Source organism: Myiozetetes cayanensis, unplaced genomic scaffold (genome assembly GCF_022539395.1).
Source record: "Myiozetetes cayanensis isolate MyiCay16 unplaced genomic scaffold, myiCay2020 scf10, whole genome shotgun sequence".
In the NCBI taxonomy this organism is placed as follows: Eukaryota; Metazoa; Chordata; class Aves; order Passeriformes; family Tyrannidae; genus Myiozetetes; species Myiozetetes cayanensis.
Genome location: NW_026086605.1, coordinates 20,290,813 through 20,318,198, shown reverse-complemented (window position 1 = coordinate 20,318,198; position 27,386 = coordinate 20,290,813). Strand labels below are relative to the sequence as shown.

Below are 27,386 nucleotides of genomic sequence, written 5' to 3'. Positions count from 1 at the left end.
AAAAAAATTAAAGAAGGCAATTCAAACTCAGTAAAAAACAGCAAATTGGGTACAGCAAGAGCTAGTAAGGACCCACTGATATGGTTAGGAATACTTTATGACCTACACTACTCAGGTCATTAAGACCTAGGTGGGAAAGAATGCTCCCCTTCAGAGGAGGGGAGGCAGTGTTCTGTAGATGAACAAAACCTTTTCCATCTTTTTAAATTCCATCAATTATTCCAAACCTTAAAGGCACAGCTAGTAATGCAACACAGGTGTGTGCAACTTAAGCAGTGTCAGTTTAAGCAAAACAGGGCCCTTCCACAGCTTCTGCACTTTCTCTGAAAATGTTTTCCAAGACCACATGCAGAGACAAAAAAAAAAGTAAAACTGCATTGAAAAATCAGAAGTGGTATGAAAAATACAACAGAACACTCTGGTATCCAAGTATTTGCTTCTGCTTTTATCTCATTACAATGGCTCCAGTCCTGTGTTACCTTATTCTCAAACCAGTTCCTCCTGCCAGACAAATTGACCCTGTGGTATTTAACCTTCCTTTGATCAGTCTCTGAAAAGCTGAGGTGGAAGCCTGCCTTGACCACAATAAATAGGCACACTGTATGGCTACTTAAAACAGCCCAGGTATTGTCCTCCACACCACGGTCGTATCTATTCACATAAGAGTAATTCCTAGAGAAAGTACCTCAGTAGTAGTTAATTATGATTTCCTAGTGAGTTTTTCATCCTCACAAACCTTTAAGTCAGTACAATAGCTTGCATCCTTCATTTGTGATGGCAGTTCTAAACCAGCCAGCACTCCCATTAATTTCAGTGGGGGTTTGCCTGTGTGTTGCTTGTGTTCTAAATAATAATGAAACACCTTTAACTTTGAGAGAACCAATCTAAGCATCAAGAACTGTGCCAATTTAAACTTACCTGTTACAATACAGGTAGTTTTTAAGCACCGTTCAGACAAGCTGCAAATATTCTTCAGGCAAAGACTAACAGACTACATAAGAGAAACAGAGAATTTCAGTAAAAGACTCCTGAATAAAAGGCAGCAGAGCTTTGTGTGCAGAGGCAATATACTAGAACTCCAGAAGAAGCAGGAGAGGCTTTTCAGAGTCCAGTTCAAAAGTGATAAATCACAGGGAGCTTGATCTGCATACATGAAAGAAAGGAATATCCCCTGCATAGTTTCTGGGAGATATGGGCATTTCAGGCTTTGAAGAAAACAAGTTCGGCTTAGTAGTTTTAAGCCTGCTTTTTCCCCCTGCACAGGCTTAGTCGATCAACTCCATTCAGCTGTGTACTGCTTGCAGGCAGACCTTGCAATCATCTAGAAACTCTCACCCCCATTACTGCGAACAAGAGCAGCTTTGTTTCTTACAAGTCCAACCCGACTTAGTGCTTATCTCCACCTGAAGGCAGAACAATCCTGGTTTTGGTAGCAGAATCATCCCTGCAGCGACCAAACAAAACTTGCAGAGAAGAATTTATGAGTTCAGGCAAAGAACTGACAGAGTCTTCTGGACTCAATAATCAAGGAAAATGTGTTTTATAGTATCATGTAATCTAAAAGAGCAGAAAAACAGCCCAGGACCAATATAGCCTATAAGCAAAAGTGTTTCAGAAAGGAAACTTTTCCCTGGAGGCAGCACACTTAAAACCTGAAGAAACACTAGAAGTCCTTATGGAGGTACTTAAATTATAAGAAGCTAGATTCTTTGCTCATCATGGGAATCATAAAATATGTCAGTGGGATGAAGCCAGACCAAATAGGTAGGTAAGTAAGAAAAGCAAATTTACAATTGCTTAACATAGGTATTTAACTTGATATTAGCAATTGGCTGAATATTAATGGAATGGTGAAAAAGTTAAAACATCTGCATAAACCGACTGGATTAGAATAATGATTTTTCAGTTATAATCTTTTCAGTATATGTATTTCTATATGCTCCCTTTCTTTTGCTTTGAAGTTGTGCTAAATAAAGCCCAGCCCTTGTTTTTTCCGTTTCCCTGTTGTCAGTAAAATCACATCTTTTTTGTGGGAGTCTGTAAGTCAAGAGTGCCCTTAGGCCACCGGTTCTCAGGAGGGAGAAGCAGAACATGGTAGAAAATGTAGTCTCTTCTATATGGTACATTACTTGCTCAAGGTTCAGGGAGTCCTCAAAACACTGAGGAAACAGCTCTTGATCTTGTACACTAGTAATCAAAAAAAAAAAAAAAGAACAATTTTCTCAGCCAGCCAATATTAGAGATGGAGCTTAGTTTCCTTGTGGTGAGAGCAGAAAAGCTGTAACTGAGGTGCTACTGTGTATGAGAGGCAGGAGCTCTGAGCAACCTGATCTGCTTGAAGATGTCTCTGCTCATTGCAGGGAGGTTGGATGAAGTGAGCTTTAGAGGTACCTTCCAACCCAAACCATCCTATGATTCTGTGATTCTATGAATATACATACAAAGATCTTCTGGAGCACCAGGGACAAAGCCAGCCATGGATTCATAAAGCTCTTCATCGGAGCCAGGATTCAAGGAACACTTCATTAACAGATCTGTGGACAGATGAGCCATGGACTCATAAATAGATTCATCCTCCTCGCCTTGCATCAGCTCTTCCTTAATGTGACTCTTCAGCATATCTGCAGTTTCCTGGAGAGGAAGGAGGGCAAGAAAAAAAAAATTCAAGTTTCATTTAAATAAAGAATGTGGATAATCAAAGCAAGCAAATGATTCTCCTCATTCTCCCATCACTTATGGAAAAAAACACCTAAAGGTAGCCCATTCCCAAAGATTAAGGCTTCTCAAATGAATTAAATTCCCACTACAGCTGACTGGGCCCAAGCCTTCAAGATCTATGTTGTAGTAATAGGTAAGGAAGGTGAAACAAGTTGGTGCTAACACATTCTGAATAGCCATTACAGCCTCTTACCCCTTAAATTTTGTGTCTTACCCAATATCTGCAAACCCCCAGAACATAAACATAGCTCATTCTAAAAATACAAACGCTTGTCAAAGGCTATTTTGGGGCAAGCGTAGCTAACCATAAGGGGGAAAGCTTGCCACATGCAGAGCACCTGCAAGATAGTGAAGTTTTAGCTTTGATGTAGATTCAGTTTCAGTTTCTTGGCCATTAGCAGCAGCATGTACAACACCCAGAGTGGGAGTACACAGACCCTTTCCTGTGATATTAACAGGAAACCTCACAGCAGGCAGCTGTTCACATAATACAGGCAACTTCTAATTCACAGGACAGCAGAACCCTTTTTCACATATTTGCAACATGGAGCAGGGGAAGAATGCAGATCTTCACCAAACCACACCAGGGAGCAAAATGTAAAGTTTCATCCCATCCTACTCCCAAGTTCCAGCTATGTCACAAGCACAGCCATCTTAACCAGTCAAAATACTACAAGATATTCTTCCATCCACAAATGACAACTCAAGGGCCCTCAATCCACAGGGCATGTGGGTCAAAACTGTCTACACAAGCTTCCCTCCATGGTCAAAATCAGTCAGGCCAGTAGTTCATAAGATGCTCTACAGAGGTGCAGAGGAACCTTTGCTAGAGAGAAAATAAGGTGAGTAAAGGGGTTCACTGGGATTTTCAGATATCCACACTAGTAGTGATTCTAGTCACTACCTTGCAGTTGTCACACCAGTGCAGATGATTTGTGTGCTCTGGTACTATGCTGCACAGCTTGACAGTCAGTAAGCAGGACCTGCTCTTAACACAGTTGTCACTGTGCTGGTGGAGAGAATACAGGAGGAGCACAGTACTGCAATAAGAGGTTGGAAGGACTTCCTGCACATCTCTCATTTACCCTCATTACCTGAGCTCTCCTGATCTCAGAACGCACAATAACTTTTATTTAGCTCTAATGTATAATCCTAAATTCATGCTCATATCAAGAAGCAAGCCCCAAATCCAAGAACCACCCATACCTCCTAAATAGGATTTAAATACTACTGCAATTGGCTGGCAGAACCACATTAAGACTAACAGATCTATCACCCTCCATTCTGACAATTTTTAAGGACAATTACACACAACTTTTCAACTGAAAGCAAAGGCAAATAGAATTCATACGATGTGAGTCAAGGAGTTTCTTGTTATTTTGAAGTATACAGGCCTGAAACAGTTCGAATTGAAAAGAAAGGATAAACTCCATGCATACCCAAACTCCATATAACCCATACCCCACAGAAACAATTGCTTGGTGCAGCTGGAATCAGGTCCATGTCATAATCTGGACAAGTCAGAGTGCTGCTTCCTGTGGGTGGGGTTAGCTCAAAGAGAACTGAATTGTGAATTGGGATCCCAGATAGAGCAACTGGGGAACGAACAGCTATACTGATGCAGGAAGAAATGATATCAAGTGGAGGAGGTAGACTGCACAGATCAGCTGTGAATGAGCCAATAAGCTCATCTGACTGTACGTCAATCTGACTGTACCTCAGATACACCTCAAATTGTATCTTCTCAAAAATATTCTGTTTCCATATTACTCCCTGAAGTAAGCAGGATGAAGGGACTGTAGTTTTCCAAAGATGAGAAGTTAGAGGAGTACACCAGGCCCCAACCACATCCCCGCAGAAACTTCATTAGATGAATGGATGACAAGGAAAGCCAGCATGGCAGTCTCTTCTTCCATCTTACTTGGTCTGTGAAAAAGCTCCAGGAATTTCCCTAGCTCCAGAGAAGCACACCTAGCCCTCCTGCCTGGAAGCTTTCAGTGTGGCTGGATGTCTGTGTTCTACACCCTAACACACTACACTGCACAATTTATCATCTCATCACTCCTGCTCACGCAACACTTAAGTGCCAAGCTCGGTGCCACTGCCCACACTCTCTGTGGGACAAGGCAGAAAGACTGCTGCTTCCTCTTACCACATATTCATCAATGAACTGGCGGAGATCCTTAAAGCCATGCTTTTCTGCTATGGTGTTTGGATAGTGGCCATACTTGTTGGCTACACTGTAGGCCTGCAGCGCTCCAGGGCATGTAAGCAGCAAGGCAGTGAGGTTCTTCAGCCCATATCTTGCAGAGAAGTGAAGCAGTGTTGGCAACTCCTCATCCCTCTGATCTGTGAAAACAGGAACCCGTAAGAATGCAGGTTTTTCTCTAGCAGCAAAAGAGACAAAGGCGAGAAACAAAGGAGAAAATATGGGAGACATTTGGGGACCATCATCTTTTCACTCTGGCTGTGTTTGAAGCTGTCTACCCAGCTGCATCTGTCACAATTTAGGAAGTGAGACTGCTGAATAGAATTAAAAAGGGGTCAGCTGACTCAAGGGCAATCCCCTTTCTATAGAAATTAATAAAGAAATCACCAGAAATTTAGCTTCTTGGCTGAGATCCAAGATTCTTGAGGCAGCCTATGCAGGTACCACATTCCACGGCGTTAAGGCACTTCAAGGTAAAACAAGGGATACAAATAAAGTTTAAAAATAAACCAAGAATCTTTCAACTTACTTGCTGTCATATCTTCTTCTTCCAGCTGGTTGATTCCAAACAGGTGTAAACCACTGGCAGGAATGTTCTTCTTGAGTGACTCAGTCAACAGTTTGTCCAGTGCTTCTATGCTGTATGGCACGATTTTAAAGGCCTAGAGATAAATGGAAAGTGCTTTTGTTTGGAGGAGTTTGGAGATTCAGTTAAGGTGAGATTTCTATGGTGCTTTTATTAAACGCAATCAGAAAACAGCAGGTGTAAACATGGAAGGTAGAAATGTTCAGGTCAAGCAAAGAACATGAATAGCTTCCTGGTCCAGAAACACAGTATCATTAAACTGACGAGATGAGAATCATACACTCTACAAGAAGACAGAGCATAACGAGAAAGTCACTCATTCAACTGCAAGCATAGAAAACTCTTGCCTCCTACTTTCTTGACAGGTACAATCTTACTTCTGAAACTGTTCCAATGAAGTGTTCCTCCTGCTTTAAGTATGCACTAGCCCATGTTTAATTACTCTGGTATAAACTCTGGGTTTGGCTTTTGAGCAGGTTCTTAGCCACTGGGAAATATGCCTATTCCCCAAGCACAGGCATCAACCAGTACCAACTTCTTCACAAGCTGAACTAAAAAGTAAAGGAAACACAGTCTCCCTTGCCCCAGATATACTGGTGACTACCAGCACTACTCTGTAGGCTTCTGCTACCCGGCCAACCAGGGACATGCAGGCAGGCAGCAAGGCAACACACCTGAGAGCTTGCCTTGTGCAAGCTTTACCCCTCTAAGAGGGTTCAGGTACCCCAACTGGGCAAAATACAATATGAAAACTGAGGAGTGGCTTTGTTAAAGAAGTGCTAAGAGGAAACAAATAATTTTATGTTACCCTGCTTCCTTCAGATAATATGAACCTTTGTTTCTATTCACATCTTTTTCAAGAACACTTAGGTACAAATTCCCAAACAGTTTATTTCTTTACAGTACTTTCTGTTATACCAAGTTTTGTAATTCCAAGCTTTTCAAGTCATCAAGATCTAAATGTGAGTGTTGATTGACTGCACTTTTTTTTATTAGTTGGATAACCTGACTCAGCCAGCTATGTCCTTCAGAGACAGAAAAAGCACCCATGCTTTCGCTAGAAGGGGGTGTTAAGGTCATGTGATAATCCCTAAATGACCTTGCATTTCTTCATTTCAGAAGAGCTACTTCACGGCAAGCACTTTTGCTTATGCCCACTTGTCTTAGCCTCTGAAGAAGCTGGTTTCCAAAGCACAGTTTCTATGTTTGCTAAAGTCGTTACCTGGCACATGAACTGCACGGGGTTGGCTGCATTAGCCAACAGACTGCTGATTTCTTCCATGTCCGTGTGGTAAGTGACACTTGTTTCTCCCACCATCAAGTCCCCTGAATATATCTGCAGAGGTACTGTCCCAGAGGTTAAATCTTTGAAAAGAAAGTGCAGAAATCACCATTAGAACAAACAGTAGCCATGAGTTTGCACCAAATACTGTGAGGACAGGAGTTTGGATATAATGCCAGATGGATACCAAAACAGTTTCTGCTGTACTGATTCACGAAGAGTCATAAAAAGAGTCATGACCTTGGTCTGAACATTAAATAGGAAAGTACTTCGTAACTACCTTCTTAATATCTATATCAGTGCACATAGCCTGTGACCTGCTAGGTCCTCTGCTAACAGTAGACTGGACCATTGATGTGAGCAGTACTTCACCTCAAATTAGAAAGCCTCACATCTCTCCATCCCTGGCTTTCTCTGGAGCTCTCTTTAAAGCCGTGCCATAAAATACAAGAGAAGGGAGAGAAATCTGAAAAGTAACTGAGAATTCTGTAATCTCTGTCAGCCTCATTAGTCTCTAAATAAGATCAATTTAAATGAATTCCAGCTTTGCAACTTTATCCATGCATAGGATTTTCTTCTACCTGCACTTTGAGAGCTTCCTGATGTTTTGTCTAGTGTGCATTCACAAGTCTGGACTTTCTCTTTGAAACACAAATATTTTGAAACCCACTGAATTAATCTTTCCCCGTTAGCAACTCAGGAAATGATGAAATGGTTACAGTCACACAAGAAAAGAATTAAAAATTACTTCTCTTACTGTTAGAAACTGCAGAACTTCAACCGTACACTCCATCAATGTGAAGATCACGTTTGTAATTCAAATACAAGCTAGTTTTGAGGTCTTTGCTTAAATTATAAGTCTTAAATTTAAGACAGATTAAACTGAACCTTTATATGTGGGTGAGGTAACCTTCTTTAAATCAACCCACCTCACTGACTTTATGGGAGTTACTATAATGACTATTAGTCTCTATTCTCAGAGCTGGAACAATGACTCTCCAAGAGGACAGACCAAAGTAGATTAAATAAAATAATGCTGGGAAACTATCAATCTTTAAGGTTCTGAAATTGTGCCCCTAAAGTTTAGTGAATCTGAAGTTTAGACAACCTTTAATTTTGTAAATGTAGATATCTAGGGTGACAGAACATACATAAATTAAAAGGCAAGCCAGAATAGTTTCAGTTCTAATCACAGAGATCATTACACATTAAGCTGTCATAGTCATGCAATTATTTAACTAGCACACTGGTACCCTGCCAATGCTAATGTGGTGGTGGTCATCACACAGTTAAGTTCAACATGCTTTACAAGCTTCAAGGTGTTTCCATACTGCAACCTACTGCTGCTGGGGGGAAAACAGAGACCCCAAGCAACAGTCTCTCTTAGCTCCTCATCACAAAAGTATAACAAAATATGAGAATGCAAGTCCAAGATTTTCTAGCCTCAATTTTTTCTGCATTGCAACCTTTACCCTCCGGCACTTCTCAGGACAGGCAGGTTGAGATAGAAAGGAAGCGATGGGGGAAGGAGGTGGGGAAAATCTCAGTCCAGCTTACTTGGAGCCTTCACAGAGATTGTGTACTCATTCTCCATCTCAGCCAGTACACGCACAGAGGATGCATTCTCTGGAGAGAATTCAACTTCAGTTTTCATTTCACCATCTAGTTTACATTTCATGATAATATAAACTGTTGTCTGCACCTAAGAGAAAAGGCATTACAACACACAGGTTCAACACAAAGTTAAGTACATTTTCTAGGAATTTTGTCATCATTGCAACTAACACATGAATTACCATCTGTCATTTTCACAGTCCTGAATGGTTTTCAGGAGCATCTTCCAGTCATGGACTAACTGGGCAGGTGGCTTCTGCTACAGGTTGCACCAGCACAGATACATGGATTAAACTGATAAAACTATAGATTATTCAGATAGATTTATATACTGATTAAAGCTAGATTTATAAAATGATTTAGTTTCAACTCTATCAATCTCTTCGCTCTAGCAGCACAGCCACATTTTAAATAGAAAGAAAAGAAGAAACTTAGGCTCTTTCCATCTGAGGAGATGCCATACTAAAAAGTGCTATTTTTCACACAAGAAGCCCTAATTCAAGCTCTTCAGAGTCACTTATGAGGCACAAACCAGAATTGTCATATTAGACTGCATCCAAGCTCTGGAGTTAACTTGTTCATTACAATCACCTTACTCCACTTACCACCAGAACAGAGGAAGGGAAGGGTGTGAACCTGCCTCGCAGCACACAAGCCAAGCATCTGTGTTAATGAGACTGTCAACCAGCGACACAGCAGTCTTGGCTGCACTGAGCACTGCATGTTACCAAGCTATTCCTGGGCCTAGGGAACCAAGCTCGTAAAAGAGACACTGAGGACAGGGGGCTGAGAGCGAAAGTGACAGAAAAGGAATTTGGGACTAATTCCCAGGCCTGTTAAGCTGACCATTACAGAGCAACATAATGGGTTGCACCAGCACACAGTGAGAACGTAGCCCAACAGTGGACATACAGTACCCCACACTGTATGCGGTCAGGCTGCACCACTGGATGGTCCCCAGTGCTCTTGGATGATCCGTGTTCTTCACTCATGGCAAGACTGTGGGAGTAAGCTGGATTCTTCTCGTCTTCTGTTTCTGTATCAGTCACAGAGTCACATCCGGAGTCTAAAATAAAGCATAGAGAGTCTTGTTACATCACTCCCCTTTGCTGAAAATGCCTATCACGCTCATCCATCCTGAGAAATGGCCAGGGAGGTAGTGGGGCGGAACTTGCCATTCCTCTCAAAGAGAAAAGGGGATCTAGTTGAGGAAAGGGAAACTACAGAGCTTCCTCTTTTTTTCCCTTAAGAGATTTTCCAGGGAAGATTCACAAAGACATAAAAGTGGGGGAATAGCACTGAATATGCTTACAAAACAAACAACAATGCCACTCTTTGCTGAGATGGAAAATCCCCTCTCATGTTAGACAGGAAAATCAATATGTGAATGTCTAATGTAAGAATGATCAGCAACTGGACTCAATTGACTCCAGCTTCACTCTGATACACTGTAAGATGGCCAGCAGCCTTTAGTGTTCCTTTCCTAAAGTAAATGATGAAACCCAACTTTTCTGTCATGTCAGTAGCATCTTCAGTTTTCTCAACCCTGCTTATGTTGCTCACCCAAACTCCCAAGACTATTATTGCATCAAAGAATACACCATGAGGCAGTAGCATGAAGGGGTTCTGTTCCTTGAGCAACAACTATAAGCTCCAGTATCTTTACAAGAGTGAAATTGAAATGTACCAGAGCCTTAGCATTGAAAGTAACAGCACTTTACCTAAGCAGTCTCAAGAGTAGAAGTAAACATATGTAAGCCCAAAATAAGTGTGTACAAAACAATGTTCTTGCTCCCATTTCCCAAAACCAGCACAGATATTGATGGAAGTGCAAACAAACTGAATTGATATCACTGACTGAAAAGAAACCACCCTAGCCAGAACTAAAATAGATTACTTACCCCTGCCAGGAAATACTTTTCTCAACTAGAGAAAAGAAACAAAAGACGATTTTGTATCTACTTAGTAGAGAACACTTTTTTAGCTAGTTTCTACCTTTGATTCACATGGTCCCACTAGGTTTTTTCCCTCTGTCTCCCAGAACATGGGGTGAAAGTGACTGAGTTTCGCCTTGTCAGAAGACTGACATCAATTCTTAAAACTATCTCCCATGACCAAAATTTCCCAAACTTTGGAAAACTGTGGAGCAGTCAAGAATTTAAGACAACATTTTGAAAGTTATTTGTCATTTACTACTTAGGATAAAACACATCTGTAAAAAGAAGTACAAATTACTTACTAGATAGAACCTCAGATTTGGACTGACAGAGTTTTTATACTAGTAAAAAATGTTCTATTTAAAATGCTCTGTCCTGAAGAGAAAGATCTAAGTGACCAACCATGCTGTCTAACCTGTGGCATCCATCCAGTCAAGCTTGTCAAGAGTTCAGATTTTACTCAGAATCCCTCAATCTTCAAGTACATTAAGTTTCCACAAATCAGGAGAGCCAAAGTTAGTAAAAGCAGGCCACCACTAAGAGTTCATGTCCTCTTAGTTTCAAACGTTGAAGTCAGTCAGGAATTTAAATCTAGACTTCTTCATCATTATTATTATTATTATTTTTATTACCAAAGACTTAAGATATTTGAAATTCTTTTTCACACACTTTTTTAAAATATATTTTCTATACATTTAAATGGGATTTTAGGAATTATAATAAATCAACTTTGCTTTCTAGAGACAAGTTTTAAGCCACAAAACTTTAGCAAATCATTCAGCTGAAATCTTTGTCACAAACAATGGTGCGCACACACTTAACTAAGTATGTGAATCTCTCCACATAGCAACTAAGCCTACTCACATGAGTACACGTAGATTGCTTCTTTAATGTTTGCTGTAGAAAGATTGGAGCCAAAAATTTACAGCTCTAAAGTTCAACTAAGGCATCACCACTAATATTGACATTTCTTAAATAAACCTAAAACAATGCACGTAACTTAGCAAATAGATTTTAATACTGCACTAACCCAAGTCTGAAGATTTGACTAAACAATTACTTTGACACAAGGCTAAAGGCTGTACTGAAGGTGGTCTTTCAGATTTTTAAACAGTGGTACCAAGTATCAGAGAAAATGAACTAAGGCTTTATATTCCTTAACTCAATATTTTAATCTATACTGTTCAAAGTCATCAGCTGCAAAAGCCACACACATTTTTGGGAACCCTTCTCTGAGAGAAACATGCACTACTCCCACCTGGAAGTGCCAGGCTGCCCAGCTGCATATAGGAGAAAATACAGCACTGATCCCACATCCTTCCCTTACACAATAGTTATCACATCAGATATTTGGCATATGTAGAGCAAAATGTCATGTATTTTGGGGAGCAGAAAAGGCAACTGTTACCAGAATAGTCTCTCTGTAATTTCTGTTGCTTTCTTCCAGTATGACTAAAACAGAAACACTAAGCTCAAGGCAGATGAGAGAGCCAGTAATGACCAAATTACAACAAACCATTAATGTTCCTGCAATATATGCATAAATGGACACTTGCCAATATCCTGATCCTCAAGGTATCATCCCCAACCCAATATGGAATCATTAGTGTGGTAATTTTTACCTCATTTGGCCAACATGTGGTCCTTTTCAGAGAAAAATTAAACCTAAAGCTGTGGATCTCAGCTACAACATCTACAGTAAGCAAGGATAAGACAGGGGGCAAGAAGAAAACAAGCCCCTGTTCTCTCTGCTTTAATGATGTTATTTGATACTAGAAAAAAATTAACAGATGAAGAATAACTAGAGCTTTTAGGAAGTTCTGCCATTGCCTGACCCTGTCCTGCACTTCTGCATTCTTGTAACAGAGGTGGCTACCCAGAGGTCATTCGTGAGCACAGAGCTGTTAGGTAATGCAGGAAGAAGCAAGCAATGTTAATCAGTAATTGGATTAACAGCTGATGGAACAGGCACTCAGAGTTTCGGGTATGAATTACTCATCTGTTTTTTCATTCAGAAAATACTGAAATTGCAAAGTACCACATAAGCAGTGAAATGATCCTATGATTCATCTTGTAAGTTCCAATCATGTATGACTGACTGACTCATGAACTCAAGAACTGGAAGAGGAAACCATCCCATTACATTCGATAATATCCATGTTCTAAAGCATTGTTAGATCAGGCTTCCCACTCACTAAGATACTTGAGTAATCGCAACCTATTTGCATATAAAGATTAAGTGATTATATTATTATAATGATACCTACACTAGAGAGGCCATCACCAAGGAGATCAACAGACGTATTAGAAAAGTAATGAATACCTGAATTGAGCTTCTCCATGAGCAGGTGCTGTAGGTCAAAACAGTTCATGGCTCTGCCTTTCTGTTCCCCTTTAAACGAAGGCTACCTCAGGCCTCACTTGACAGTCTGTGAAATACTTGTGAGAACAAGCAGCAAGCGGAGGAGATGCGGTCCAAGAAACCCAACCGCATTTCCCCTTGAAGAACATGTCCCCCCCGGGAAGTGCCAGTGGCTGAGCTGCAGAGAGCAGCCCCACACCCTTCTCGCCTGCCCTGCAGAGCTCACTGCACAGCTGCCCTGCAGAAACTCACCCCAGAGAAAATCCCAGGGAAAATGGAGGCATGAACATGTGCTTCAAGAGCCATTTAGCACTTTTAAAAGCTAATATGAAGCAGCCAGTTATTCTGGCCTGCTGCTGTAGAGCCCGCACAGCTCGCTCTGTCATCCATTTCCTCCCGGCTAAGCTGGCAGGCTATCGGCATGGAGCCGGCAGCTGTGGTTTTTCACAGTCAGCCCTTACACCACGGGACACGTGAATGCTTGGAAGGAGTCAGCAGTCTGTCCAGATCACTTTGTCATCCAGAGAGTAATGCAAATGGCACAACTGGGCAACAGTGGGTCTCTAAGTGCTGCCTGTGTGGACCAACTCCCGGCTGGCATCTGTGAACACTTCCCACTCTGTCCACTGAGCAGGTGAGACAACTAGCTGTCACGAGGCCTCAGACTTTCACCCCAGTATGCCCAGAGCAAGACAGAAGGCCCACCAAGAGAGCTCCCGCTTTTATCTGAAGCTTGCAATTGGCCAGTCTCCTTTTCCAAATGTTAACAAGGACACAGTCTCCCAGAGCAACTCCAGCTGCATTTGCAAGAAGCAGGCAGAGCACTCCCCCCAAAAGAAAGTCAGGGAATGCGGGGAAAGCTATCTTTCATCATGCTAACCTCTTTACCAAGGAGATAAGCACTCATGAGTGAAACATCTTGTGATAAGCCCTCAAAATGGGGTTATACTGTAGCAACATTTCCCCTTTCAACAGAATGGAAAGAAACAGCAGAAAAGAAGCAATTGAGAAGAACAAAACACAGGAAAATGTAAGACTTTGTAAAACTTCCCCTTCTCTCCAAACCCCTCATCCCAGGCAGCAGCACAGCACAGCACCTACAAACAGATTTTCAGTTCTACAAAGAGCATGGTCATGTTTCATATGTTGTGTAAAGCTGGAAACTACAATAAACTATTTCTCATCCTCCATCAGGAAATAAGGTATATTTTACTATATCAAGTTCTGCTGAGGGTTTCACAGGTCTAGTGGTCAATTTATGACAGGATAATGTGTATAAACGTAAAGAACTAGCTGGGGTGCATGGGAACAGGACAGAGGCAGGAAAGACTTTCCGAGGAAGAAGCAGGGTTCTGGTCACCCAGAAAACAGACACGGAGTACATGACCAAAATCTCAAGAAAGAGAGGCCAGAATAGTTCACTTCCATCCCCTGTGCCAGAAGGAGACAACACATATTGACAAAGTGTATGCATGACTTTTGAGGGTGCCAAGAATTCACATTACATCCACCAATGATTCAAGTTTTCCTGAGCAGCCACAGGTAAGAAACACAAACATCCAACTTGCCAATTCAGTATCTCATCTTGTCGTATCTCCTTTGTTCAGTTTAAGAGCAATGTGTAACACTTGAATGACAGCAAAGACGTTCCCTGTAAAAGCCTACGAAGCTGGAATTCCACCACAGAGAGCTGGGTAGCTGCTTTGGAAACATTCAATGAGGAGATCACTGTTTGACTGAAGGTGTGGTTCTACAAGTGGTTTCAGCAGATTTAAGACCACTTTACTATTGAAAGGGCAGTCCCACTTTCCCTCTCCTTCATGTAGTCTCTCTTGGAATACCACCCTTGTAGTCCAATGCCACACCAAATCTTCCAGACAGATGAAAGGTGAAGAATGAGGCAGACCACTTTTACGCAGCACTCCATGATAAGGTCAGCCTACACCACTGATGAAACTTTCCCCTGGGAAACTCAAGATCCACTGTTATTCTCAAGTCACCTTTGAAAATCACATCAAAAATTTTCTGAGGTAATAACAAACAGCCATGAAAATTCTACAAAATGCAGTCCTGGAAACAAGAAACTGTCCAAGTGCACAACAAAGGTCTTTGAAACAATCTGAATTCTGTTCCACAGATCTCTTCAGACCTGCTCAGTAAAGCATCTTTGGTTTGACCACACATTTCTGCAAAGATTTTTCAGAAATCACTACAGCTGTTCCAGACTTGAGAGAAAGTGATCAGTGATGGTCACTGGACAAGTGTTTTAAAGCCTTGCAGTTCACATTGGCAGATACCAAGAATTGGTTTTAGACACTACCATAAAACAACTTGTGAGAAGATTATCAGAACCACAAGCCACAGAGAAATACTAGTATTTATGATGTGCATGAAGACTATTATAGCCTGACACTTCCTAACCACACCAGTTTCTGTACTTTACTATTTCTGGGCTATCATTTCATGGTCTCTGCTGAGAAAGCTAGTGTTCACCTATGCTAGCACTGCTTGAATTTTATTCTGTCATGAAAGGCAAGCCATGAAGTACTGCTTTTGATGTGCATAAACTGGGACTTTATGAAACACCTTGATGACACACAGTTCATCCATCCTGCAGCTGGGAAGACTACTTCAACTGCTTGATCCCATTTGCTACAGATGGATAAGGACTTTCATACATTTCTCTCAGTATCACTTGGGTTCTCCAGTTGCTTTAACCAGATCTCTGAAGTCTCTGTGTTTCCAGCATCAGTCATTTATACCCACACAAGCATCTGCAATGAGAGGCATGCTACCAGCATGTTCTCTCAGCCTTAACTCCTGTGCAAGGGTGTCAGAGTTTCCTCTCCTTGGCAGGCAGTGAGAACCAGCCAGGCTGCTGAGCTCCCATATAACAAAGTGGACTCTCATTTGCACCCAGAGGGCTGACTAATACCTCACCCATTCCTCTTCAAAGAGCAGGGTCAGAGAAGCATATCCTTCTGCTTCAACGCAACAGAAAAAAATATAGTTTTAAGAATTCACTTACTTTTTCCACTTCAAAGAGCGATAAAAAGGGGGCAATGGAGGGAGGACTGCATGCTACCTCATGTCTTCAAGGCCACTGCAATAAGTTTGCAGAAATAAATGCTGAATATATTTATCTGAGATAGGATTACTCAGAACATATTCCTCCACAGAGCACTAAGAGCCAGAAGTAAACACCAAATGGCAGTTCCTGCCAAACTTAAAAAATCCTTATGAATTTAGGTCTCTAGCCCTAAATGGCAGCTATTAGCAAAAGTTAGCAATCAAATAATTACAAATGTCAGGCTGAAAAGAATCTCCTGCATACTACAACTTCATCCCTCTGGGCTGAGACACACCTGAGAACATCTAATGCATCTGTCCAACCTGACCTTAAATTCCAAGTAGCCTATTCCAAGGTTGCTTTATCTTTACAGCTTGATTCCAGCACAGGACCACAAAGATGATTATGGGACCACAGGATCTTTCATAAGAGGAGAGGCTGCAAGAGCTGAAACTCTTCAGCCTAGAGAAAAGAAGACTCAGAGGGATCTTATATTGATAAGATAGGAGAGAATGAAAAAGAGGTACAAAGACTCTTCTCCATAGTGCCCACTGAAAGGAAAAGGGGCAATGAGCATAAGCTAAAACACATTAAGTTCCATCTGAATACAAGAAAACACTTGTTACTCTTGAGGGTGGTCAAACACTGGAACAGGCTGCTCAGAGAGGTTGTAAAGTCCTGCAGAGTCTCCACCTGCAGAGAGATTCAAAACCCAACTGGACATGATCTCAGGCAACCTGTTTTGTCTGACCACTCTTGAGCAGAAAGGCTGGACTAGACAATCTCAAAAGGTCCTTTCCAACCTGAACGATTCTGTGATGTGCTCTCAAGTTTCATTGTTATTTCATCAGTGCAACAGAAGAAAGCCAGGAATTCAATTCTTTGACATAAATAGGAAGGAGAATGATACAGCTTATGTGGCTTTTGTTATGCCCTTTCCCTCTCAAAAAAGCTCACTGCCTTGGTCTCTGGCATCTCTCAGTGAGCCCCTCACTAGGTAGAGTAATATTCCATCTCTTCCTGATCTACAGAGTTCCAGAAAAATTCTCATCTTCCTTCTAACTAACTGCCCACTGTCCTCCATATTCACCATATAACTTCTTATATCCAGTTCTGATCCACAAGAAGTTTGCTGGTACTCCTCTTCTTGTCTGTTTCACTGCACAAGAGCTCTGCACAGCCAAGGCTGCACTTGTCCTTCAGCAGCTGCTGTCCTTCAGCCTGTCCTTCAGCTCCTTCAGCCCAGCTGCTGTCACATTCAGGTATCACCTTAGCAATCTCAGGCAGATGACAACCTGCAAGAGTTTGCTTGGATACAGGTTCAAAGTCACTGATTAATTCATAAATGCTTTGGAAACATCAGCTTTTAAAGTAAGAAATTTGAAATGTTTCAAGACAACATAGGTATGAAGCTGAAATAAAGAGAAGCAATTGAAACACCAACTGAGATTTGATAACACATGAAGAAGAGAAAGGTCACTGACTTTGACTGCATGGCACAGACTCCCAGCTGCTCATTGCACACAGCACAGCATGGTGTGATATCACAAGCCAGACGAGAGGGATGAAGTAGCAGGGTGGTCACTGCACCCTGACTGGTGACTATACCTTGCCAGACCTGAGCTGGCTTGTACAGAGACATCCTGAGCAAGGATGTTTCATCTAGAGAAAAGGAGGCTCAGTGGGGACCTTACTGCTCTCTACCTTAAAGGAGGCTGTAGACTGGTGGGGGTTGATTTCTTCTCCCAACAACATGTAATGGGACAGGAAGAAACAGCCTCAAGTTGAGCCAGGGGAGGTTTAGATTGGATACCAGGAAAAATTTCTTCACTGAAAGGGTGGTCAAGCATTGGAATAGGCTGCCCAGGGAAATGGTGCAATCACCATTCCTGGAAATGTTCAAAAAACTTGTAGATGTGGCTTTTGTAGAACATCTACAAAAAACTTGTAGATGTTTACAGACATGGTTTAGTGGTGGACTTAGCAATGTTAGATTAATGGTTGGACTCAATCTCAGAGATCTTTTCCAACCTTAATAATTCTATGATTTCCATGTTCTTAGCACAGCTATTGCATAACCTGAAAAACTTCCCCAGAGATAACAGGAGTGCCTGCAAATGCAAACCTTCATGCCCTCTGCATTTTGCTAGAATTGAGAAACTGTAGAAGTAAAAATACCCCATCAACAAGACAGCAAGAGTCAATGTCAGCACACAGTTTTCAACAAGGCCAGATAAGTGCTTCCTCATTTCTGAATTCATATCAAACTAATAAAAATTAAAATAGGTTTCAGCATGTGATGTCTGGGGGTGTCATGTTCCCATGATGCCCTAAACAAACTGCAGCCAACAGCTGTGCTAGCAGCAACAGCACAGCCTGAGCAGGGCCAGTGTGCAGCCTCAGCAGAATTTGCCCTCACTGTATCATGTCTCACACGCCCCACTAGCCCAGGATTCAACAATTAGGAAGCTGAAGTTCAGCCATTTTAGCATCAGGCTTAGTTTTTCAGTGTGTGTTGACACTGCCATTAGAAGTACTGGTGAACACATGTGAAGAGAAGTATTTCCCAGAGAAAGACACCCAGACCCAAATAATTTCAAATATGGCCATAAACTTTCTCTGCTAAGTGCTGTAAAAATTGAGGGCTGCCTTACTCAGGAAAAGTTCACAATCTGCTATGATTTAACTAAGACCTTCTAAGAGCTCCTGACTTCCTCTAAAATCCTAACAATGAAGTCCTGGGAGCAGAGCTAGGTTGTGTTTCTCTTTGGGAGAGGTCTGCTGTCACAAACACTTGTACCTTAAGTCACTCATGCTGGGACTGGCTGCAACCAAACTGAATTTTTTTTTTATTACCAAACAAGAAGAAAGTTTTCACAGTTTCACCCAAAAAGGGAACTATGTACACCTGGGACTGACTTCTTCTCAGAGGAAACATCAAAACATTTGCATTTGAGGCCATTCACAAAACGTGGTCTGTAGAATCACACAATGGAAGAAGTTACAGTCATTTTTTTCCCCCCACAGAAGTAGAATCTGATACATTCATCCAAATACTTTGGCCATGAAAGTAGCCCATCTTAATTAGGTTCTTCCTTCACAAGAGTCAGCATGAGACCAGATGGTTTGCCTTGCAACTGCTCTGATGTGCACAGATCAAAAACCTGACATTGCACACAGATGACAGTTCTCATCAGGTAGGACTCTCACAACAGTAACAGAAGTCCAGAAATTCTGAATCTTTGTGTACCAAACCATCTGTACCATGCTACAGCATGTTCCATGGCAAATGAGTTTGATTTTTTTCTCTCATTCAAATATTTTCTGGATATGCTGAATTCAGTTTGACATCAATGTATGCTTATTAAAGTGAGAAAATAGAAAATAAGCTGATTTTTTTTGTTACGTAGAAACAACAACAAAAATCCAAAGCACAATCTCCCTTTCAAAACACCATTTACATAAAGCTAAAGCACAGTTCTTTTCAGCACGTGCTAACTTGCAGCACAGACAGCACCTCTGGAGAAGAAGTCCATGTCCACCTATGAAAAGTCGGACTGTAGAGCCTTTCCCTAAAAAAGTTTTGACAGAGATGTCTGACAGGCAGCTCACTAAATTGATGCTCAAAATGCAGCAAGCCTGAAGAGACTGGTGAGAGCTGGTTCTGGGGAAAGATTTCAGGATCAACATCCCTTTGTATTCTCACATACTCTTCAACTACAGGAGAACTTACTCCTAGTCTGGCCTAAAATAACTCTGACAGTCCTCGGACATGTTAAGTAAAAACTCTAACACTAATAGTCCAGTGAGATGTTTAAACCTTCCTAACTTTGAACAGCATATTTAAAAATCAATAAAACATTGGTGCCATGCTCTAGACCCAAGTTTGGAGAAATACAATAATTAAACTTTTACTTTTGCTAGAAAGTGTCAGAAAAGCTATTTAATCTCTGTTCAGTTTTATTTTTCAGAGTATAAAAGTTCAGCCACTGTTTTTTGTTTTCTTCCAGACTAAAAGCAAAGACTACTTTAGTTCTAGGTTATACAATGGGAATCCAAGATGGTTTAGAGGTGTGTGAAAGGGAGATGCAAACTTCAGCTTATGCAGATTTTTAAAATTTACTAAGAAATATCTGTTGTGATCTAGTTATCTGAGAATGACATCTTCAGCACAATGCCTAAATTATCTTCTTTCAGGGGGACCATTTAAGCCAAAATCATGACTTTTACAATTTATTTTTACTGTGATAAATTTGTTATCGTGGATATTGCACTTGTTATCCCAGCATAAAGCATCTTTATGCACAAAACACTAGACACACTAAAAGACTGCACTGCCTCATTTATGCCTCTAAACAGAGACAAATCTTAGTCCCAGATGCAACTGCAAGATTCCAATCTTGCTAAGACTGACAAAGAATACCACAAACCTACATGTGGCAATGTCATAAAAACATCTTTGACCAGCATGACTCCCCAGAGCTCTCCATCTTCACTTCAAGAGAAACAGAAAGAAACACCACAGGCTCTTATAGAGTTTTAGAAAGTTCTGAATCAATTAAAACTCATTGGGCTTCTATAGTCTCCAGCTGTTAATACTTCTGTGCTAGTTACAAGGTGATCACTTTTAGATTGGTTGCATTATTTTTAAGGCCATCAGTGCAATTCTCAAATTAATCTCTGCCTTTCCATCATAGGTAACAAGCTGATCTGTTACCGTATGGTTACATCTCTGATTTTAAGCCCGGTGCTAGAGAATACATATTAGACAATCTTACTTTTGGTTTTGGTATGACAGAAAAGTAAGTCTGAAGGAAAAGATGATTCTTTTCCTTAAATACATAGAAGACATTTTTCCAGTAATTTGGGTCAATAAATTTCAGGGCACAATATTTACAGGCAGAACACTAAAGGTAAAGTTTTAATTTTTGATTTTCTTTCAAAACTAGGCACCTACGACAACCTCAACTTCAGAAGTTCTCTGTGAGTCTTTGGTAAACTTTTCTGAATTAGGGACCAATTAATCAGGCATAGAAAAACCTGCGTGTAAAAATTCCTAGTTTACACGGGTTGCACAAGGTGCTTTTGTTTTCTATTTTAGTAAAGAACTTTAACAGTGTTAAAATAAGAACAATGTATCTCCCTCCTCCAACCTCTGACCAGAAAGCACAACTTCATGGCTACCACCTTACCTTCTGAAATAGCCTTCTTGACAGCTGCAAGGTAAGCATCAGGGTCATCATCATTTGTGAGTTCCTGCCACTGAGACCAGTCCTTGAAAAAGGTCAAATAGTCGTCACAGTCCGTAACGCCACAGAACAGCTTGACTACTTTGCACGGAGGCCATAAAGCTTCCTGAAGGCTTTGCAGGACGTGAGGAAGATAAAAACTGTGCACGAGCTCTGCAGAAAGCAAAAGGATGATGCTCCGACTTCTGCTGAACAGGTCCAGCTCCTGGGGGGAGATGGCAGACTCGCCTTCCAGCTGGTAGGTCAGAATCCGATGCTTTCTAATATGCCAAGTAAAGAGGAAGAGGTTCTGGAGGTACTGACACCATTCAGTAGCGTCACTTGCATACACAATCAGCACGTCATATTCTCCAGGGGTTCCTGTACAGAGGCAAGACCATCATAGGAAAAAAGATTAAATTCAAAGCATGAACTGACGCACAGCTTTCCAACAAAAAACCCACAGCTCTGTCTCTATAATTTGTGTCAGAAGCTATAAAGCACTTCAAAAGAACAGTAGTTCTATCCACAGTGAGGTGTTCACAGAAACAGAGGAATTCTAAGGGCGGATGAACTCCTACTTGCATCTACTCCACCAAAATTTAAGTAGTTTTTTCATTCTCAGAAGGCTCTCCTATAAAGAAGAGTAGTTTCAAGTGAAGCAAACTACATGTCGAGATTTACAGATTTAAAGCATGTTGATGGAAAATAAAAAACCACAAAAACCAGACCTCCAAAACAAACTCGCTTGAAAAGGGGAGTTCACCTTTGCGTATGAAGTTGAATCATTTTAGGCAAGGAAAGGGTCTGTGCAGCACAACTGCAACCATTCTCATTACATGATCAATTACATGATCAAATGGAGCATACACTAAACAACACGTCTAAAATAAGAAAGCCCTTTATTTAAATGAGGTCCCACGATGCGTACAGGAAGTCACTATGGCTTCCATAGTGTTAGACATTTGTTCTCATTGCAGCAGAAAGCAAACTGCCTGCAAAGTATGCATGCAGCTAAGGATACACCAGCCCCAGCACTCGCAGAACAGCAACTCTGTAACTCAGCCTTCAGGCATTTTGCAAGCCTGCGTTAAGAGTCCTTCCCCCAGAGCTGTCATACAAAGGTTTCCCAACAATTTTGGCAAGACAAACCCTCTCTTCAGAGGGAAAGAATAAATACAATAGTGGGGCCATAACACAGTACAAAATATCGTCACCAAAGTTGACTTCTTCCATAGTTCTCTAGAGACAGCTTCTACCTACAGACTCATACATTTCTGTGCTCTGGAACAAAAGTATTTTTAAAACTGTTACCAGCTTGCTAAGAAGAGCAGATGCAGACTGAACCAGCAGGACATGATGCAGTCCTCTCCCATCAATCCCAGGAAAACCTATAAGGCTAAATTTAATTTTCCCATTTACCTGTGAAGTTACCCAAATTTGAGGTTACAGCTCTAGTCCCATGGTAAATTTCAGAGCTGAGCATTTTAAATCGTATTAGCAAATTGTCTTCTTCTAATTTCAGTCTGACTCTTTCAAAGTGTCAACATTTCCAACCCATGTCCATCCAGAAGCAAGCAAAGGCAGAGTTTTCTAATTAAAATTGAAGGCAGTGCCTAAAATTTGGCATGCCAAAAGGAGGACCTGCAGAGAGTGAATTTACCAGAACTGAAGATGACAGTTTTGCAGTGAGCATATAAAAATTCAACCAAAATTTCACAGCCTCCAAAGATTTTGTTCTACCACCTTCTCCAGAACTTTCATTAAGAAATTAAGGCTGAAATGACATCTAGGCTGAGGGACCCCTGCCCTGACCTATACAATTAGCAGTTTTAAACTGTAGTTCAACAAAAGTGATACACTTTAGAAGTAAAGCATGAGATGTGCTCTGTGCTCAATAGTGTTATGATTACTTGCACAAATGGGAAGTCTCTAGCAGTGAAAGGATGATGTCCTAGCCATGGACACCATGGACAGTACAGTTCTGCAGTATTCACTAGGACAGCTGCACGTTTCTGAGCAAACACAGCTCCTGACCCCAGATGGAGGCTTGCAGGAGAGAGCATTCCCAAAGGAGGGAATCCAGCAAACTCATAAAGCAGCCAAAAGAACTCAAAACCTTGGGACCTTCAAGCTAAGAGTGCAGAACTGCTGTGAAAAAAAAGATGGCTTTCACGCCAGTGAGTGCACCACTATTGCCAAAATATCACAGTGGTGGCTGAACACCACCTGACAAAGACGACAGAATCACATGAGCAAAAACAAGAAAACCAAGCAGAATTCAAGTGTTATTCTAGAAAGGGTGATGTTCCACAGACTTCTGCTTGCACAGTCACATGCTGATTTACATGCAGTACAGCGGGAAAAGACAGCACAACTGTCTGCTGAGAATGGAGCCCACACATTGCATCATGGCCAGCCAAGCCCACTCTTGACAGATGGGGAGACAGTGTCTCTCCGAGGTGTGTCCAAGGCTCCTAAAGTCCTGCCCTAATGCTCTCTAGGAGAAGTCCCACCTCCAGTCTCTGGGAAAATCAATAGTGGCCTCCCAGGCATTTTAATGTTCTTAAAACGGAACACCTATCATTCATCTTTAAAAAGTGCACATCTTCCACAACTAAACCTGTTAGCCAACAGGCCCCTCTCCAGCCCTTTCATGAAAGGAAGCAGCTGACCTTGGAGACAGGGTGGAGGAGCCACTGATTTTAAAAACCCATTGCACTGCAGTGGCACTAAGTATCTGAGAGAGCCTCCCTTCTCTGATATGTACGCAAGATGCAAACTTGACAGACTCACTGCAAGTTCCCTGCCAGAGCAGCGCAGTCTTTGCATCCAGCAGGAAAGAATTTCACCCAGTGTTCAGGAAAGGTACTGATTCCCTAGCTAATGCTGCTCTATGAGTGCGCCATTCCCCTTAACAGAGCTGTGCCAGCTCTCCTCAGGCCCTCTTACCTCAATTCCTACAGCCTTCTACACTTACACGACAAACTGAGGAACAATACTACTAAAAGGAGAACTGAGAAATAAAATTACTGACTCCACCTTTACAGCCAAAGAAACACTCTATGTTCATAAGCAAAAATACTGGAAGTGGGTCTTGCAGAGCTAAAAAAGCTTAAGTCAGCACTGGAGCTGCTTCAAATAAAAGAAAAATCTAGAAATAACTTCAATTGCAACATTCTCTTTTAAAAGAAAGATGACACAGGACTCGCTTTCTGCTATTATTTGTCTAACCAAATTGCTCCCTTTGCAGCACCAACTACTGTTCAGTCCTCAGGGAAAAGGGTAATGAAGAATACAAAACATTTTTTTCCACAATTCTTCACACATCAGTTACAGGAAAATTCACAGAGCACAGTTCAAAGCACCGTGTATACTCTGCCTATTGTACACAGATAGGGAAATGCCTAGGTGAAAACTAACTACTTTATTTCCTTAAACCCTGACCTTAGATGCTTTGACAATGCTTTTGACAGGACGGTTTTGGAAAAACAAACACAAGGAAGTTTTCAATAAAGTAAGAAATATAGGAAAACTATATAAAATAGCATGATGAAGAAAGACTTGTGCCAGCCGACCATCTCAATAATCTTTCACACTCTTACAAGTAACCTAGTTTAAATTTTAACAATACCTTATTTCTGCATTCCTGAACTTAGGGTATTAAAATTACTTTTGCCTCTGTTTACAAAGTATCAGCGCTATTAACAATATTGCGGGGCATATTTATTTATTTCATAGAAAATCATGAAGGTGCAGTCTGTTGCAGTTTGCAGTGATAAACCATAATCTTTATACTCCTTTCCAGCTGTAACTACCTCTTCACTGCTTAGGTGCACACTCCATTATACACCAATGATAACAGAGTGATGAGATTACAAGCCAGTATTATACAAATACCTAAGACCACTAACTGAGGTCTAAGGCCCACAGACCAAACAACAGACAAAGAACATGATACAAACTTTCCCTAGCTTACAAACGGCAGGCAGAATGGAAGAGGATGAAACAATTCAGTGAAAATCACTGGGCAATCACCATGGCAAGTGAATAGAAGTATCCTATAGTGATAGACTGTGTCATGCCCTCACAGTCCCTCTCTGAGAAGCAAACAAATCAGGCTCATCTTCGAACTATGTCTGAGAGTAGTAAGGTGACAGTCTTCAAGTTAAAAGCACGCATGGGATAATGGTTTATGGTCATATCATAAGGTTCTGATTACCACTGAAATAGATAAAGAATATTGTGGGAAGTTGGCGTATCAGCTCTGGGTAAGACTACATCTTACAATATCAACTGTTATTATCTACTATTTCATTCCACAAGCCAAAGGGTTTGACCTTTTTCAATTTACAGATCATAAAGTTTTCAACTGTACTTGTAGGTCCCATAAAGAAAATTCAGGGCCTGTAATAATACACATCTTTTCTGTGTCATCTTTCACATACCTCTCAGAAGTACATCATGATTTCTCATTGCCCAGAGATCAGGTAAAGAACTGAGCCACAAATCCTTTACTCCAGCTCAGATGATCCCATACAGTGGGGAGCAAATCTATTTTCATCTGCTAGAAAAAATCCACCTTCAATTCTGACTACATAAGAAAGGCATTATGTAGCCTGTTCCGGTTTGGTTTGAGATTCCCATGTGTGGAAGATACACAAATATTGCAGTCCAAAATAATAATCTCTCTTCATGAAAGGCAATTGCCTATGGTATAAATAAAACCCAACTCAAGCTCCTTATTTTTTAAAATAGGGAGCACTTCCAAGAGGTGATAGAAACTATTGGTGGGTCATTAAGAGAAGTCCTCAGCACTTTTCATATTTCAGTGTCTGAAGTGTATGTATTTAAGTGATGTATGAGGAAACAAATACATTCTTTGCATAGATGGAATGCAAAGTAATAGTGATCACTTGCAATAATTATTAACATCCTAGTGAGACTTCTTACCTTGACTGGAATAGAAAATCTTCATTTTAAATAAAGTGCTGCAAACAAGCAAGAGGAAATAGCAAATCAAAGCAAATAAAATTTCTGCAAACCAAACTTCAGTGATAGGAACATGAGATTTGCATTATGATATGTTAATCTAAAGTTGTTCTATTTTTAAGAGTGTCTGTGAAATCACCTTCTGTTTATAAGGAGAAAAGTAGTTTTGCCCACGAGTCTCCTGAGGCCTTCGTTTAGTTTATTTTTACATCACAAGGAGATACGCGCCAGTGAAACGCAAACGTTACTTTACACCCTGAGAATGGCACGTTTTTCCTTTTTTAGATAAAACATACACTTCCCTGCAAGAAGAGGAACTTGCACACTGGGCATTAGCAAGACTTACACAATACAGGCTAAACCCCTTGTCCCCTTGAGTTTACAGCTCCGTTCTAGGTAGCTTTTCCAGCACATATGTTAGCTAAAACATTTTCAGTTATGGCAACCTAGCTCAGTTCGTGATCCTAAGACACTGTCGCAAGGGGTACCAAGTCATACCCCCAAAAGGAAGTGCAGTGTAGGGGCATAAAGCCGTATTTAGGAAGAACTGACTTACCTATAAAACATCACAGAGAAACATATAAGTAGTAAAGACGGACAGGGACAGATTCCTCTACGGAATACCCTCCCTCAGAGCTCGCCGATCTGCCAACCCGAAGTGCGTTTAAGACGCAGGACAGCTCTGCCAGCACCTGCCCTGAACTCAAGCCAAGTGAAGCAAGGCAAGGTAAAAAGAAAAGAGCGAACAAAGGAGCCAGCGTTGCTCCGAAGAGCCCCAGGGTTCCCCTGACCTCGGGGAGCGGACCCTCCTTCCCCTGTCCCCAGCAGCGGGGCGCCCGGGACGCGCAGAGCCGCGCAGCAGCACCGCTGTGCCCCAGGGACCGGCACCGAGCGGGGACAGCCGCTCCCGGACCGCACCGCACGGCCGCGGGGGCACAGCCGGGCACAGCGCGGCACGACCGGGCGGACGAGCCCCGCCGCTCCGCCCGGCTCCCGGGGCGACAGGCGCGGCACCTACCGGGGGCCGCCATGGTCCGGGACTGGCGGGGAAAGAGTGGCTTCCCTTTCCTCACATCGCCGGCGGAGCGGCGGGGAGCCCTCAGCCCGGTGCCGCGTCCCCGTTCCCCGCTCGCACAGGGCTCGGCACGGCCCAGGGCTCCTCCCGGCCCCGCCTCCGCCCGCCGGGCCGGGGGCGCCCCCTGCAGAGCCGGGCACGGGCAGCTCCCGCCCGGCCGCGCCTCGCCTTCCCGGTGCTCGGCGGGACTCTTCACCAAGCTGCCTTTTCCAGCTGGCTCCAGGCACATACTCCATAGGTGGCCATGGGAACAGCGCTACAACGAGGAAAAGTTATGTTACGGTGATACAGAAACTCCGTACCCTCAGTCATG

General features: G+C 41.9%; 1 protein-coding gene across 2 annotated transcripts in view; it reads right to left on the bottom strand.

Annotated features, from left to right (window-relative positions):
- PIK3AP1 (phosphoinositide-3-kinase adaptor protein 1) overlaps positions 1-27,117 on the bottom strand; it is a 41,257-nt gene extending 14,140 nt beyond the window's left edge. Inside the window, exons 1-8 of one of the 2 annotated variants that reach the window (XM_050305711.1) lie at positions 27,017-27,117; positions 20,971-21,387; positions 9,327-9,475; positions 8,353-8,497; positions 6,736-6,878; positions 5,457-5,589; positions 4,871-5,067; positions 2,442-2,631 (exon numbers count right to left, since the gene is read on the bottom strand). In XM_050305711.1, the coding sequence (XP_050161668.1) occupies positions 2,442-2,631; positions 4,871-5,067; positions 5,457-5,589; positions 6,736-6,878; positions 8,353-8,497; positions 9,327-9,475; positions 20,971-21,387; positions 27,017-27,029 (1,387 nt within the window). In that variant the 5' untranslated portion in view covers positions 27,030-27,117. Of the gene's footprint in view, positions 1-2,441; positions 2,632-4,870; positions 5,068-5,456; positions 5,590-6,735; positions 6,879-8,352; positions 8,498-9,326; positions 9,476-12,669; positions 12,724-20,970; positions 21,388-27,016 lie in introns of those variants that run through there. The other variant, XM_050305712.1, reaches the window with a different exon arrangement.
- Positions 27,118-27,386: the final 269 nt, after the last annotated feature.